The sequence below is a fragment of the Lissotriton vulgaris genome, chromosome 10, assembly GCF_964263255.1.
Source record: "Lissotriton vulgaris chromosome 10, aLisVul1.2, whole genome shotgun sequence".
NCBI classification, from domain to species: Eukaryota; Metazoa; Chordata; class Amphibia; order Caudata; family Salamandridae; genus Lissotriton; species Lissotriton vulgaris.
The window spans coordinates 19385638-19401268 of NC_141698.1; the positions used below are offsets into that span (position 1 = coordinate 19385638).

General features: G+C 45.3%; 1 protein-coding gene across 4 annotated transcripts in view; it reads left to right on the plus strand.

The window, feature by feature from the left end:
• Positions 1 to 15631, plus strand: part of IRAK1 (interleukin 1 receptor associated kinase 1) — a 212145-nt gene that overhangs the window by 116594 nt on the left and 79920 nt on the right. For all 4 annotated transcript variants that reach the window (XR_015300637.1, XR_015300638.1, XM_086940252.1 and 1 more), the window contains exon 5: positions 910 to 1095. Coding sequence is in view for 2 of the 4 variants with exons in the window: in XM_086940252.1 (XP_086796378.1) it covers positions 910 to 1095 (186 nt within the window). In the remaining 2 variants the exon portion in view is untranslated. The remainder of the gene's footprint in view (positions 1 to 909; positions 1096 to 15631) is intronic.

The window sequence follows — 15631 nt, forward strand, 5'->3', positions numbered from 1 at the left end:
ATTACCTCGACAATTCTCACACTAATGTAGTCTACATCTTAAAGTCAACTTCACGTACGGCTCTCGCTAAAGAGGATGGACATCTCAACATGTGAGACGGATGAGACTCGCCCCTGCTTTCACAATTAAAAACTGAACTCTTCCATCAGGCGACGGAGAAGTGTTTCAGAGACAGTATTATGGGTGAAGAAGATGAGGAGAAATGTGACGTGGGACTGCAGAGCTTCTGGATTTTCAACCTTAGTAATAGTTGCTTAGTATGCATTAAAAAAAAAAAGAGTTCTGATCTGTCCTTGAAAATGAAGCCTTAAGCCCTCTATTTCAGTCACACCAGGAGATGGATCACACTACTGAGAAATGCACTGATTGTTTCATCAGCAGCCACAGAGTGGTGATGTCATCATTGCGAGACGGTGTATACACATGTGTTGGCTGAGGGGCAGATATTTTATTATTTGTTGAAACACTTCTAACTTCCACACAAAGAAGATTGAAGTTTTCCTCATCCATCTCCATCTATGCACAATACAGGACAGTCTGCACTTCCCCAATATCTGTATCCCTTCTCCTTACAATCAGTTTATTCTTAAATTGGTTAAATACATCAAAGTTTATGCATTTTAATAAGAGAAAAATATGGCATTCTACAGCTTGCACTGTAAGATAATTTAGAACTCCACAGAACGGCTGGTTTGTATCGAATAGTAAATGAACTGCAGAAAGATTAAGGAGTGTTAATGAGCATTTGTCAGATTGGACACAATTTATAATGCATTTGGAGTGAAATAAATTAAAATGGAAAAAAGACTTCATATACTTACAGTATGCATTGGTGTACAAGTGATAAAATGGGAGTTTTGCTTATTCCAACTTGTTTCTACGCTCTTCCTCCTCTCCCCTCCACTTAAGGGAGACCAGCTCTTCAGCCGGGTTTCAATGCTACAACCCACTGGTTCATTGGTTTGGACCCTGAAGGAACTGTCGGAAGGCACCAAGAACTTCAGCAAGTCGCAGATGATTGGTGAGGGCGGGTTTGGCCATGTTTACAAAGCTACCATGCGCAACACAGATTATGCTGTTAAGAAGTTAAAAAAGGTAATCATGGAAGTGAGGAGGGGGTGGTGGTTCATACAGTGTTGTGGGAAGTTTGAAGAAAGTACAAAATGCATTTTTATAACATGTTTAATTTACTAAAAAACATTTACTTTTTGTGGGAGCACACTAACTTCTGAAGACTTCTAGGCACTCAACAGCCAATTGTCCTAACTGTAAGAAACGGAGCATGATGAAACGTAACTTTGAAGTTTTGCTAAAGTTCAACAAAGTGGATTCACCTTGCCGTTGCAGAACAAAGGATTCCCTGTGTTGGGAATGACCTTTGAAATAAAATGATTTGCCAAAGCTGCTACACATGTTATTGTAAAGGAGTGGGACAGAGGCAAACACTTGGTGACGCATAACTCTATACTTAGTGTCCCCCAACTCGGATCCAGAGCTCCGCTCCCAGACTTTTGTTGGTGGCTTTATGCCACCCTCCCCCACCCCCTCAAACAGTTTTTCCTTCAAAAGTATGTAAAGGAAATGTGCCCCCAAGACCACTGGCTTCATACCAGGCCGCACCTTCTGGAAACAAGCCAGTTATTGCGCAACTCCATGTTTCTCTCTTCTGCCTTCGATCAAAGAACAATTTGTTGTCAAAGACGTGCTCCCTGGTGCATCTGTAGGCCATCAGAAGTGATGCGTGAAGCTGCACACGAGAAACAAGGCCAGTCGCGCTCCAAGTCTCATGCCTACTTCCAATCCAAGTTCAGTCCCGATCCACGTCACCACGTCGTGGCACTTGGGCATTTGTCTCAACACCAGTATTACTGATAGCTTGAGGACATGTTTGTTTCAGATTCCGGTTGCAATTCAAGAGCTTCATAATGCTTCACATGATGATGAGGAAGAGGCAGATGACTTGCTACCTCCATAACATGCTGATGCTGGTCTGTATTTGGACATTCTCAATACCAGTGGCCTTGATACCCCCTGTGAAATGGACCTCGTTGTCCCACTGGGGCCTCCTGCTATAGAAAGCGTCTGTGTTGCTGTAGTGTTCTGCAGAAGTCTTTCCTAATGCAGCACCGGACTCTGCAGAGCTTTGTGGTTTAGGCTTCGGCCATCAAGGTGAATGCTTATGTCTTCCTCACGGCCCTGCCTGACAAGGATATGAAGCATATTGAAGCATTTTGCAGCAGGGTTTTCTCCAGCTTGGCTTCTAGGTCTCTCAATGCCTTTTGCTTCTGTACTCGTGCTCTTTTTGACATTGCTAGCAAGATCTTGACTACCCGCCCCCTTGGAGTTGCTCAGACGGTCCATCATGAACAAGATGTGGCCAAATGAATGTTGCTGGCTGCTCTGGACATCACAGGTTGTGTTAGCTTCATTATGTACACCAGTGTGGCGATTTGCGTCCTGCCACAGACTCTTCTCGGATTATGCAGGCATTGTGCGGATTGGTGGCTCCAGTCTGTTTGGAGACCAGGCTGACTCACAATTAGAGTGGTTGAAAGACAGATGTGCTGCCGCCTGCTCCTTGGTGGAGCTTGCGGCCTCTATCATGCCAGTTTCTCCAACAGTACTGGAAGTTCTAAGGCTACTCACAGGGACTTGCTGACTGCGTGGAGACCGCTTTCACAGACTGTGCAGCAGCATGCCCAGCCTTTTTGAGGCTGAAGAGGCCATGGTTAGGCAGAGGCCATGGCCAACAGAAAGGTCAGTACTCTTCTTTGTTGCCTGCTATAGCTTCTGCTTCTTTTATTCTCTTCTCTATTATCCAGGTGCTGCAAGAAGGGAATACGTTTTTGTCAACCCAGGTGATGTGCTATTACGAAGATTGTTAAACCTAGGTATGTCCCCACTTTCCTATCTATTCCACTTTCTGATCCTCCATTTTTGTTCCGACTCCAGCAGATTATGCTGCTGTCCTTGCCAAGAGGGCTCATTTATTCTGATGGATACGTCTACCTGCAGATTCCTCACCCCTAGAATAATCCCAGGTGTCAGACTGGATTCGGGAACTTCCAGTACCAATACGAAGCCAGTGCACCTTCTGGTGATGTGAGAGCTTTGAAGAGGTGTCATATGATGTCACCAAAACCATATAACACTCACCTCAGCCCAATAATACCAGTTCCTTTTTTCTGCACGTTCGATTCCGATCCAGAGCTCACTCTCCAGAGTTGTGAGATTTCCTCACAAAAGAAAATCTATTAGTGCAGTACGATGTCTCCACCCAGTTGTTCAGGGTTTAAGCTCTGCAGAGATTGAGGGACAGATGTTGATCACTGACTCGCGCTCCATTCTCTTCTGATGCCTTGGCTCTTACCACAACTCACTTTGTTGTAAATCCTGTCAAAGTATGCCTCCGAAAGCCACCAAAAAACATGTGGCCAAGCTGTTTCTGGCTCACACCAGGGATGACCGATAAAGCCATCCACGATCCAGGCCATGCTCCATGTTTCCATCCCCGCTTCATGGGCCAAATGCAGGAAAACCAGAAATACAGGAAGTATGGGAAAGGTAAGTCGCTCAGGCGCCCTCCGTCTCCTACAGGATCCTCGTCCTCTGGAACCGGAGTTGCAGTGACTCCACTGCATCCTGCCCCAGAGCCATCTCGATCTCACTACTGGCCTTTTCCAGGTTCTTAGGCACTGATACCAGAAATGCCAGTGCCAGCTCTTTCCCCACATTCCTACCTTGAACCTGGTGGCGTTCCTTAACAACATCTACTCTAGTTTTGCCAGAGTATGTATGCCATCTGGGGCCCCTGACGCTGCACAGCTTCCAGATGTTCATGCCTCTGGCTCCAATACCGGTCTGCTCCATCCCAAATGGACTGACACTGTCTTTTGACCCAGCTTCGAGGTACACCACGCTGCAACTGCCTGTATTATGGACAGCACCACCTCCTCCACCGCCTCTTCCTTGAGTACCGGTCCCTGCAGCATTGCCACAAAACAGGTCAAGAAGGGACGCACATAGACTCATTGAGGAAGAAGAGTACAGGGCCAGAATCTCTTACCTGTTTATATCAAATTGATATCCCTTAAACCTGTATCCATTTAGAGATGATAATGATGCCAATGAGGTGTATGAGCTAGTAGGCCGGTCATCCGCTAGTAAGCTGGACACCTTGCCTGAGTTAGTAATGGAATTTTCCGACTGGACCTCCTACCCCAGAAATGGTTTTGTTCCACGCAGTCAATAAGAATGCAGCAGAGATGCTGGCTCTTCAACTCCCACACACTAAAGGCTAAGACCAGCGTCCTTCCAGAGGCCTTCCTGTTAGCAGCTTCTACGTGGAATCTTTGCAACAATTTAATGATGCCATCTTGGATCCGGTACTGGCGGCCTGGGATAAACCCACTTCTGCTCCTGCAATGAACAGACTGGAGGCATGAAGCTCCTGCCCTGCTACGGGAGATCTACCGTTTCTCTCCACTCACCCTTCGCCGGAAAACCTAGTCTTACAGGCCTCCTGTTTTTCAGGATAGTCAGCAGGTCATTCTCGACAGTTGCCTCAAATAGAGTTGAAGCGCTTAGAAGCCTTGGGGTGGGAGGGCAGATGTTTTGGCTGAGAGTATGGAACTAAAATCCTTGCATTCTAGTTGTCTCCTAGCACACTATAGCCACGCTCTGTGGGACATGGCTCACATAATTATGCATTACATACCCGAGAACAAGAGGGCACGCTTCCAGGAACTAATCCAGGATGGTCAAAATGCTTCCTGGCATGTGATAGTCTTGGCTCGACACTGCAGACTCTGGCTTGGCCAGGGACCCCTCTTTCTCCATTTGTCAGAATGCCTTGCTTAACAGGTCCAGCTTATCTACTGATGTTCAGGCCAACATCCTGAGTCTTTCAAATGATGGGATGTCCCTGTTTGGAGATAAGGCTGCCTCTGCATTTGAGTAGTTCAAGAAATGCAAAGCTACAGCCCGTTCCTTAGGGCTACCGCTACCACTGCCTACAGTTCAAGCATTTTCATGGCTTCTCAGATGCTTTTTCTTTTCTGGCCTACCAACCCCAAACCTATTGTCAGCTACAAAATTTGTTGGTCAGACAATAAAGGAGCAGAGCCAGCAGTAGGGGCCATGGATCTGTCCAGCAAGGCTCATCCTCCGCCCCTGTTCCACCAAACAAATATGCCTAGTTCACATCCCCAAACCCATTCAGACCCTGTGGGGAGGCAGGTGTCGCTCTTTCTTCTGGCCTGGAAGGCCATTACTTCAGACCAGTGAGTCCTTCAAAATATGGATAGAGATTACACCTTTACCTTCCATCAGGCTCCAACCTAACCCCCACCTCTGTCTTCCGCCATCTCCCTCCAGGCTCCTTTCTATCCTGGAACAAGTTTCAGCATTCCTATGGAAAGGAACTGTGGAGTTAGTGCCAGAGCAGGAATAGGGTCAGGGATGTTATTCCTGCTGCTTCCTGGTCCCCAAATGTGCTTGAGTTTTGTAGTGGGTTCTACACTATACCTATTTGCAGTACTTCCAGTTGGCTTGACATCGACGTCTGAAGTGTTCATGAAGGTGATTGTAGTGGTTGCATCCCAATTTTCCTGTGCCTAATGGACTGCCTCATCAAAACTGGATCGCCAAAGGTGGTGTTATGCTGTCTGCATTACAGTGTCCCTGTTTGGCCTGGACTTTTCAACCAATGAACCCAAATTTCACTGAAGGCCCTCCCAATTAATAGGGTCAGTACTGGACACCGTATGCTCTCCATACTTTTCCTCAAGCTTAGAGTATCACAGACATCCAGGAAATAGTTCCATCCTTCCAGAATTGCACAAGAGTTTCAGTCCTAGATCTGCTTGCTTCTTGCTTTTTTCTAGTCTCGCAAGCCTGCTGGCACATGAGGGACCTTCAGGCAGTGGTTACAGTAAAAGGGAGACATGTCGGACTTCATTATGATCTTTCCCGATGCTGTGATGGAAGTGGCTCAGTTGGGGAGCTGGATGAACCTCCACAGTGGAACAGCCTTCACTTTTCCTCCAAATCCCCCATTGTAATCCAGTTTCCGAAAGGGTGGACAAATTTTTATCTTCCAGCCCCATTTTGGTGTGCCCCAGCGGGGCCTTCATTTGGATTTAACTTTTCTAATGAGCACTCAGTTTGAGCCTCTTCATAGTTGTCACTTAACAATGTTGTTCCTGACGGCTGTGTTTTTAGTGTCTAGCGCATTGGCCAGAAGGGTTAGTGAGTTGAAAGCAAATGGTTCCCAGCTTACTTTTACCTCTTTTTACCCAGACAAATGAGGTGTTGCCAACCAGGGCTGCTTTCCTGCCAAAAGCGGTGACTCCCTTCCACCTTGATCAGTCTATTATATGTCAAACCTTTTACCCCTGCCTCATCTCACTGTGGGGGAGGAACAGTTGTACCCTTTGGATCCTAGGCGGCCAATTAACTCCTGCCTGGACCGTATCAAGGACCTACTGAATGACCAGCTCTTCATAGGGTACTGTGGTGTCAAGAAAGGCAAAGTGGTGCAGAAAAAGGCCCTTTCAGGATGGATCCTCCTCTGCATAAAATCCTTCTACGCTTTGTCTAAGAAGGAATCACCGGAAGGAATGAGAGCCCATTCTACCCCAGCCAAATCCACCACTTCTGCCCTTGCCAGAGACCTTCACATAGCAAAGATCTACAAGGCTGCGACATGGACGTACCTACACACCTTTGCCAAATATTACTCCGTCACATTGACTGATCAATTTTGCAGGATTTCTTAATCTAACCATCCATCCACCCTTCTCTGGGGTAGGTTATTGCTATAAAAATCTATTCTACAGATGAGGAATCTGCAGGTAGAAGTATCCATCACAAGGAAAAATCACTTACCTGCAATAATGATCTTTCTAATGGATACTCTACCTGCAGATTCCTCAACAACTCACACGCCTCCCTGTTTGATGGATGTGTTATAAGAAATGATAATACGATACCCAAATCTGTTTTGATGCTGCACTACTCGGTCTATGTTTCTCTGCCACCTCGCCTCAAAGGTAGGTAAAAAATGGATAGAGCGGATATTGCGCACATTATGGCTTCGGTGATGTCCGTACAAAGCCAGCTCCCCCTACTGGCAATGGGGAGACCTTTGAAGTTTTCGGATCAAGTTGGTCGCCTGGGATTATTCTACTGTTGAGGAATCTGCAGGTGGATATCAAGAAAGACTGTGTGCTTAGACTAATTTTGGATTTTCGACTTCAGAATGCTTTCTTTCAGAAAGAGAAATTCAAGATAATGACTCTGGCACTTGTTCTATCTTGCTATTGAACCCAAGGACCCACAGGATTGGAGTGTGTACTTAGACCTGCAGTACACATTGTTTACGTGCCTGTCCTGCGACTCTATAGGTGTTCACTCTACCACATGAAGGTGTTTACACCCCATTGTGGGGTTAGAATACTTCAGTTCACCCACATGCCTTTCGGCCTACCTTCTGTCCTCCTTGGGATTCTCTTTAAAAAAAAAACCATTTTTTTGATTGGTTTCATTTCAGCAATCAGTCGTACATTGAGCATGGTACATAACTTAATTTTTTATACAATCAATGGATAAATAATAACAATATAATTATAGAGAGCATTTAGCATCAAACAATGTGATCAAATCAGATTAAATCCATTTTGAGATAGGAGCCCAAACTTTTTGTCCAAACATTTTCCTTTTTAAACCCTTTTTAAACCCTTAGATCTATAGATTGCCATTTTAAGTTGACATATAGATAGCAGTTTGGATTGCCAATGATTAAAAACTGGAAGCTCAGGGTCTAACCAGCGAGAGGTAATGCAAAAGCGAAAAACTGCCATACAAATAAATAGAAAAGTTTCTTCAGCAACTGGCCTTATTCCAATTTGATCCGTTTGAAGACCTACGATAACCATATCGGCAGTTAATCTTAAAGTGATCCCCAAACTATTATTTAAAAAGGACTCTACATCTGCAATACATTGAGAAAGTTTCAAACATTTAAAAAACATATGAATAGAATCAGCAGCTATTTCATCACATCGTTTACACTCCTCACCGGTTCTAACTTTCCATTTAGCCAATTTGGCCGGGGAATAATAAAGATCATAAATTGACATAAAATGCTGGCTTTGTAACGAGCCATTGAATAACATCCTAATCGATAATTCAGTTGTTCTAACTTTATCAACATTTTCAATGTCGAATTTCCTTTGCCATTTACTCTCAATCACAATCCATTTGTTTAATAGCCATCTGATACACTAGGCCTATTTTTTTACCCTTCCTTCTGCTAGTTTCTAAAATATTATTTTTATTCATGCTTATATGGTCAAGAGGACCCTTAGATTCCAAAAAGCTCCGTACCTGGAGGTATTTGAAAAAATCATTTCTAGACCGTTTATATTCTGTTTGTAAACTAGAAAAAGAGGCGATTTGAGTGCCTTGATAGAGATTTCCCAATAGACGAATCCTCGCAGTGTGCCATTTTTTCATAATTTGATCATTAAAAATCTCAGGTAACATACGGTTATTCAACACAGGAGAATAATAATTTAGATCGCCCCACCGGATGATTTTCTTCTTTATCTGCCTCCAGATTGCCGAGGCCGCTAACATAATTTTAAACTTAGTCTTTTTGTAGTAACTAGGTTCTACAACTTTTACTAAACATTGAGAAACTTCCTCACCTAGCAGCATTTCATAAATTGAAGGGTGGGTCGATTCATCCATAATAATGTCTGGAACAATTAATATGTCCATATATCTTAGTGAAATAAGCCAATATTATAGCCGAAAATTGGAAATCCCCCAGCCACCCTTCATTCTCGGGAGGGAACACCATCTCAGGGCCCGTCTAGTTCGATGATAGCCCCAAAGAAACCTGGGTGCCATTCTATCCATTTTAATAAAATAAGACTATGAAAACAAAAGAGGTATTGTACGAAATAAATAGAAAAATTTAGGAAAAATCAGCATTTTTAATATATTAGCGCGGCCATAAAGAGAAAAATGTAGGTTATTTAACTTTTCCAGAATATTATTAGAAGATTTTAACACTGGCTCAATATTAAGACATACAATGTTATCAATCTTAGAAGAAATTGTAATCCCGAGGTATTGAGCCTCGGAGACAAAAGCCAGATCATTAGGCCGGCCACTTTCAGAATGAATCAGCTGGGTTTTTGCAAGATTTAGCTTGTAGCCTGAAAAAGCTCCGAACTCTTCTGCAAGAGGAGTTATTTTTGGTAATGCCCGTCTAATATCTGAGGTAGTGATAGCAACATCATCTGCATATGCAAATATTTTAAATTCATTTTGTCGAATCGTAACCGGGGCGATGTCCTCTTCCATTGATAGTTTACGAAGATAAGGTTCTAAATATATTGCGAACAGCAAGGGAGAGCAAGGGCAGCCTTGCCTCGTCCCCCTCGTTATCCTGAAGCATTCCGAAAGTGTATCTGTAATCCTAATAGCAGCTTTCGGATAGAGATACAGTGCTTTAATAGCATTAATATATTCTTTAGGAAATCCCATCCAGGCCATTACAGCCCATAGAAATCCCCATTACAGCCCATAGAAATCCCTGTCGAAAGCTTTTTAGGCGTCCCAACAGGGCCACCGCAACCGGGGACTCCGAGGCCTGTGCCCAATCCAACAATGCTGTAACTTTTTTTAACATGATCCGTAGTATCTCTTTTTGAAATGAATCCATGTTGTCTTATGGAGACAAGGGACGGCATCAATTCATTTAATCTGTTCGCAAGAATTTTTGAGAAAATTTTATTATCAGCTGAAATAAGAGAAATGGGTCTGTATGACCGTAACTCATCACTGGCCTTCCCTTTCTTTTTAAATATAAACGATCGTGGCAGATGACCATGAATCAGGAGGGTTACCTGCAAAAGCAAGCTGAAAGATCTTAATCCATTCTAATTTTAAAACTCTCCTAAATACTCGATAAAATTCTAGAGGGACATTATCTGGTCCCATTGCCTTACCGGTAGCCAGCCCCATAATAGCTGTTTCAATTTCTTCCCAAGTAATTGAGATACTAAGTATTTTTTTTCGTTCTTCCAGCAGATCAGACCTACTTTCTTGTTGTGTCTAACATAAAGCATCGTGGTAAATCTACTTTCCTTATAGTAATCATTACCTCTAGTGAAAAAATTCAAACTCAAATTCACATATTGATTAGAATCGACCATGTCCAAGCCTTGCTCAGTCCCAACTGTTGCTGATTTACTCCCCCACCACCACAACCCTAAAAGCCCTACCCACGAACCCCCACCACCCACACTCCCTTCCCTCCACCCTCCCGAACCCACCTTATGAGGCACAGGGACAGACAGTCCCTGGGAACACAGAGTGCCTTCCCCCACCTCCCTCCACTGTCCAAAGAAGGAAAGCTACAATAACTTCCAACCTAACCATCTGACAAATTTATATGTGAAGCACTAGGACCTTAATTAGCACAAAAAGGGAAAGAAACAGTATAGAGTTTTAGCTTCACAAACTTAAACAATTTCATAACATAACTATTGTTTTAAATACTTGCTAAAATTCACTTGTTTTATCCTTCACGCTCTCCCCGCTTGGACACTAGAGCACAAAAGCCTTTGTTTGTAAACAGACCCGCACATCGGATATTATCGCTGTTCATGGGCTTACCTTGCCGCCATCAGCGAGGACTTTAGGCCACGCCCACCAGCAGGAGGCCACGCCCCCAGTTGGAACAACCCAACCGCCCATAAAACATGTGTATTCCTAGGACGCGCAGCGGACGAGCGCAGCGGGAGCGCCCTTTGCGCGCCGAAGGCGCGCCTAAGGCAAGCCCATCTGCGCCCGTCCGCGCAAGACCACGCGCAGAGCCCAGAACCCCTGCTTCCCCCACTCAAATCACCATCAAATATTCCAGCGACACCCTGCATAGACTAAGAAGCCTTCCAGCTCCACTATGCAAAGGCTCGATGTCCCCAGAGGAAGGACACTCTCGCTGCCTAAACTGCCCTTACAAGCTTTGTCCTCAGCCCCCTTTAAAACCTATTTGCCTTAACATGGCTCTGCTAAACTGCAGATCCCTTCCAAAGCACCAAATTGAAATTAATCTACTCCTAAAGGACTCGGATATAGAAGTACTCTTCCTGACGGAAACCTGGCTCACAGCCGGCTCTGAACCAGATATTATCCAATCTCTCCCACCGGAATACCTCATAAAATTCCACAACAGACCCGTAGGTATCGGTGGACGAATAGTGGTCCTATATCGAGATTACCTCTCCTGCCAACTCAAAGAAAGCCCTATTTTAGACTGCGAAAATGTTCTCTTCTCCGTCCACCGGCCGCCATCATCCACCCTCTCAGGGTTGCTAGTGTACCGCCCACGGTACGACGCTTTAATGAGTCTCTCATTGACTCTATCTCCTCCCTCGCTTGCTTATCCCCGAATTTTACGCTCCTGGGAGATTTAAATCTCCACTTCGATGACTCCAGCAAGCCAGCTGCGGACCTCAAAGCAGACTTGGGCTCCCTCAGTCTCGAATTACTAAACAACCTACCCACTCATATCAAAGGACATTTGTTGGATCCCGTATTTTCCAACCTCCCGAGACTAACAACTCAATCCCCCATCCCCCTCCCCTGGTCAGACCACTTCTTGGTCCCTCTCAAATTACACCTATCGACTAAGGTCCCTGACAGTTATCCACCCCAACCCCCAGCTCGCCCATGGAATAAACTGGATATAAACTCCTGGGCCCAAGCCTTATCCTCCTCTATACCTGTACTCGACCAAGATCCTTCTAAAGCAGACGCCCAACTACAGGAGTGGATCTACCAATCCCTAGAAACAACCCTGCCACTCAAACATTTGCCCAGCACCAAGAAAACGGCTAAATCACCATGGTTCACTCAGGAACTACGAAACATTAAAAAGATATGCAAAAAACTTGAGCGCATATGGAGAAAAACTTGGTCGACGGAATCCAAAAACGAGTACAGAGCTGCCATCAAGGCCTACAAGAATTCTATAAAAATTACTCAGGCTACCTTCTTTGAAGGAAAGATTGCAGCAGCAGCAATCTCCGCGAAGGAGACATATCGCATTGTACGTCTACTTACAAAAATCCAAGATCCCCTACCCCCTCCGGACCCAGAGGGCGTTAGATGCAATCAGATGGCAGAATTTTTCTCCCCGAAAATCGAGAAAATCCTGACCTCACTCCCGATCCCCACTTCCCCCCTCTCTGCTACTTCACCACCCCTCCATCCAGAGGCTCCTCACCTACGAGCCTTTACTCAGATCACTACGGAGATTTTCTTAGCTACCCTGCAAACTGTGAAAAGTGGCTCTCCATCTGACCCAGCTCCCATCAGTAAGTTAAAACTGATAGCCCCCACTGTAGCCCCACCCTTCACCAACCTCATTAATGCCTCCTTTAAAGAGGGCACCGTTCTAGCCAACTGGAAGAAAGCTACCGTCAAAGCTCTCCTGAAAAAACCTCACCTAGACCCCACGAACCCCTCCAACTTCAGACCCATATCGCTCCTCCCCGGGATCAGCAAAGCGGCCGAACGAATAGCAAACCAGCAACTTTCCAATTTTCTGGAGACGAATCGCCTACTACGCGACTCCCAGACCGGTTTCAGACCGGGGCAAGGTACCGACACTGCCCTACTGGCAGTGGTCGAAGAGGCGAGAGGCATCATAGACGCAGGAGGATCAGTGGCAGTGATCCTCCTCGACCTGAGTGCCGCCTTCTACACGGTGGACCACGCTATCTTGGTCCACCGGTTAAGGCTAGTGGGAGTCACCGACTCCGCCCTTGCCTGGATCAAATCCTTTTTGGAGGAAAGATCATTTCAGGTGTTAGACGGCACTTCCACGTCCAAGGCCCTGCCCATGCAGTGTGGGGTCCCTCAGGGCTCCTCCCTGAGCCCCACACTTTTTAACGTTTATATGTCCCCCCCTTGAGGACATTATCACCCCCTTCGGCGTCAAAACAGTAATGTACGCTGACGACACACAGCTGGTGGTTTCAATCAACCAATCAAACACCAGCCTAGAAAATCTTTCCAGGTGTCTAGAAAGAGTCTCCCAATGGATGTGTGACTCTCGACTTAAACTAAACGGAGACAAATCGGAGATCCTTCTCCTAGGTAATAGGTAATCCAAACAAACTCCCAACAAACCTCTCCTGGCCACCCTGTATGGGAACTCACCCAACCCCAAAAACTGAGGTCAAAAGTCTAGGCATATGGCTCGACCAGGACCTTAATTTTAAAACCCAGGCCAGAAAAACCTCAGGGGCCTGCTTTGGCCTTATCCGCATGTCCCAAAAGATCCTCCACCTGATCCCCTTCCAGTCCAGGAAGCTACTGATGCAGGGGCTGGTTAACTCCAGGTTAGACTATGGTAACATCTTGTACCTGGGAGCCCCTGCATCAGTCGTTCAGAGACTTCAGGTGGCCCAGAACGCGGCAGCTAGAACCCTAACAGGAACCAAAGCAAGATCCTCGGCGAAACCAGCTCTCAAAAGCCTGCATTGGCTTCCAGTGAAGGAGCGAATTACCTTCAAAGCGCTGTGCATCTCCCACAAGATAATGCACGATAAATGCCCCCCAATCCTCAGATCCCTGATGAAACCCCACCAGTCCACCAAAAACCTAAGATCTGACACACTTGCCCTTGCCAGCATCCCAAGAATAAAAAAGCCTAGATCCGGCGACCGCTTGTTTGCCTACAATGCACCAAAACTATGGAACACCCTCCCAGTAGCCATGAGGAGAGAACACAACCTCCTATCATTCTGGAAAGAATTGAAAACCTGGCTCTTCCCTTAAACCCCGTCTTCCTTACCGCCCCCCCCTCCCCTTTGGAATACTGGGTCGTGTTAGCGCTGGGATGCCCGAGGGTAGCTATGCGCTCTACAAATCCCTACTCAAACTCAAACTCATAATGAGGCTAGGTATTCCTTAGGAGAGATTTCAGAGAGAAAAAATCTCGTTTGACCTTTAACAATAACCTTAAGTTTGGCCGGGTTTTGCAAGTAAACTGTAGCACCTTTTTCCTGGAATCCAGCCATCAGCTGTCTCAAATGCCAGCGTTTCGATACAGTTGCCTGGCAAAAATCAGGTCTAAAAAAAAAAACTACACCCTTTAGCAGTGCGCCTTTTATCTGGTCTAGCCAGATCTAAGACAGCTTCTCTGGCCAGAAAATTGTTGAATCTGACCAGAATAGCTCTAGAATTGGTACCTTCATTTTGACTGGTTTTTATAGAAAATGGAAAACGGTGAGCACGTTCAATGACCACATACCAGTCCCAGGATGTGAGTTCTGGAAATGCAGCTGAAAAAAGTTCACATATAAATTTCAGGACATCAGATCCACCTAGATTTTCCGGGACCCCCAGAACCCGCAAATTGTTCCTTCGAGATTGGTTTTCAAGCTCGGTGAGTTTAAAACTAATGTCATCTCACTGTTCTTTAACTGAGGCAAGTTCCCTTTTCTGTGTGGCAACTTCGTCTTCTAAAGTAGATATTCTGGTCTCAGACATATCAGTGCATATTTTTGTGATACGTCGGACAGCATTCTGTACCTTTCGGCACGTGGCTTGAGTACGAGCAATCTCGGTCTTAGTATCAGATCTATATGCCAGCAGCGTCTGATATATCATGGTTAATGCCACCTCGAAACCAGCTTCAGAATCGAGTACTGCTGGTTGACCTTGTTCTCTTAGAGGACTGGGCTGTTGAGGCTGGTGATTCAAGCCGTTGGATTTATTTCTTACTGATTGTGATTTTCTGACCCGGTGTTTCTTAACAGTAATAGCTGACCCGGGGGAGATTTCACTCAGTCCCGCTTCCTCCTCTAAGCTGCTGTCATCAACAGGGTAATCGGCCCAATCCTTATCAAGACTTTCATCAGACGTGAGATCAGACGTCGAAAAAAAATTGTCATTGATTTCTTGCATAGTGCCTTGACAAAGTTTCACCGGCATCTGGTATAAGGTTTACTCCTGGTGTTAGATGTATTCGATATTTCACTCACTCCTACATTTGGTGTGAAAGAAGCTGTCGTAGGAACTACGACTCCCATAATCCCATTCATTGCAGATTCAAGTTCAAGTCTTGGCTCTAACTCTAGCTCTAACACAGATTCAAGCGGTTGAGAGGCTTCAGGTATCTCAGATAAATAGGTATCCCGAAAATGTTACTCTTGGATTATTGAAGTCACATTGCTCTCACTATCTATCTGAACCGGGTGTCCCTCAGAAGGAGCAGACATAGTTATTTCCCCACGCTGCGCTCGTGCATTCTTGATTACTTGTCAAATAGAGCTGGTACAGTTTGTGAAGAAATGTTATTTTTGTTTACACGCCCCCCCCCCCTCTCTTAGGAGCAGATAATTGCTGATTAGTGGCAGACTCACCAGTTTTGGAAATGTTCAGGTCCCGACTACCGCATCCTCTGTTTCTTCAGTCATAACAGAAGGTTTTGTTTTACCACTCCACGTAGCGGGTGGTTTTAAAAGAGGGTTTGCATTTTTAGGCGGCATAGTATCGCCGTTACGAACAGCAATCCAAAACGACTGCCCGAGCCACTGTGAAG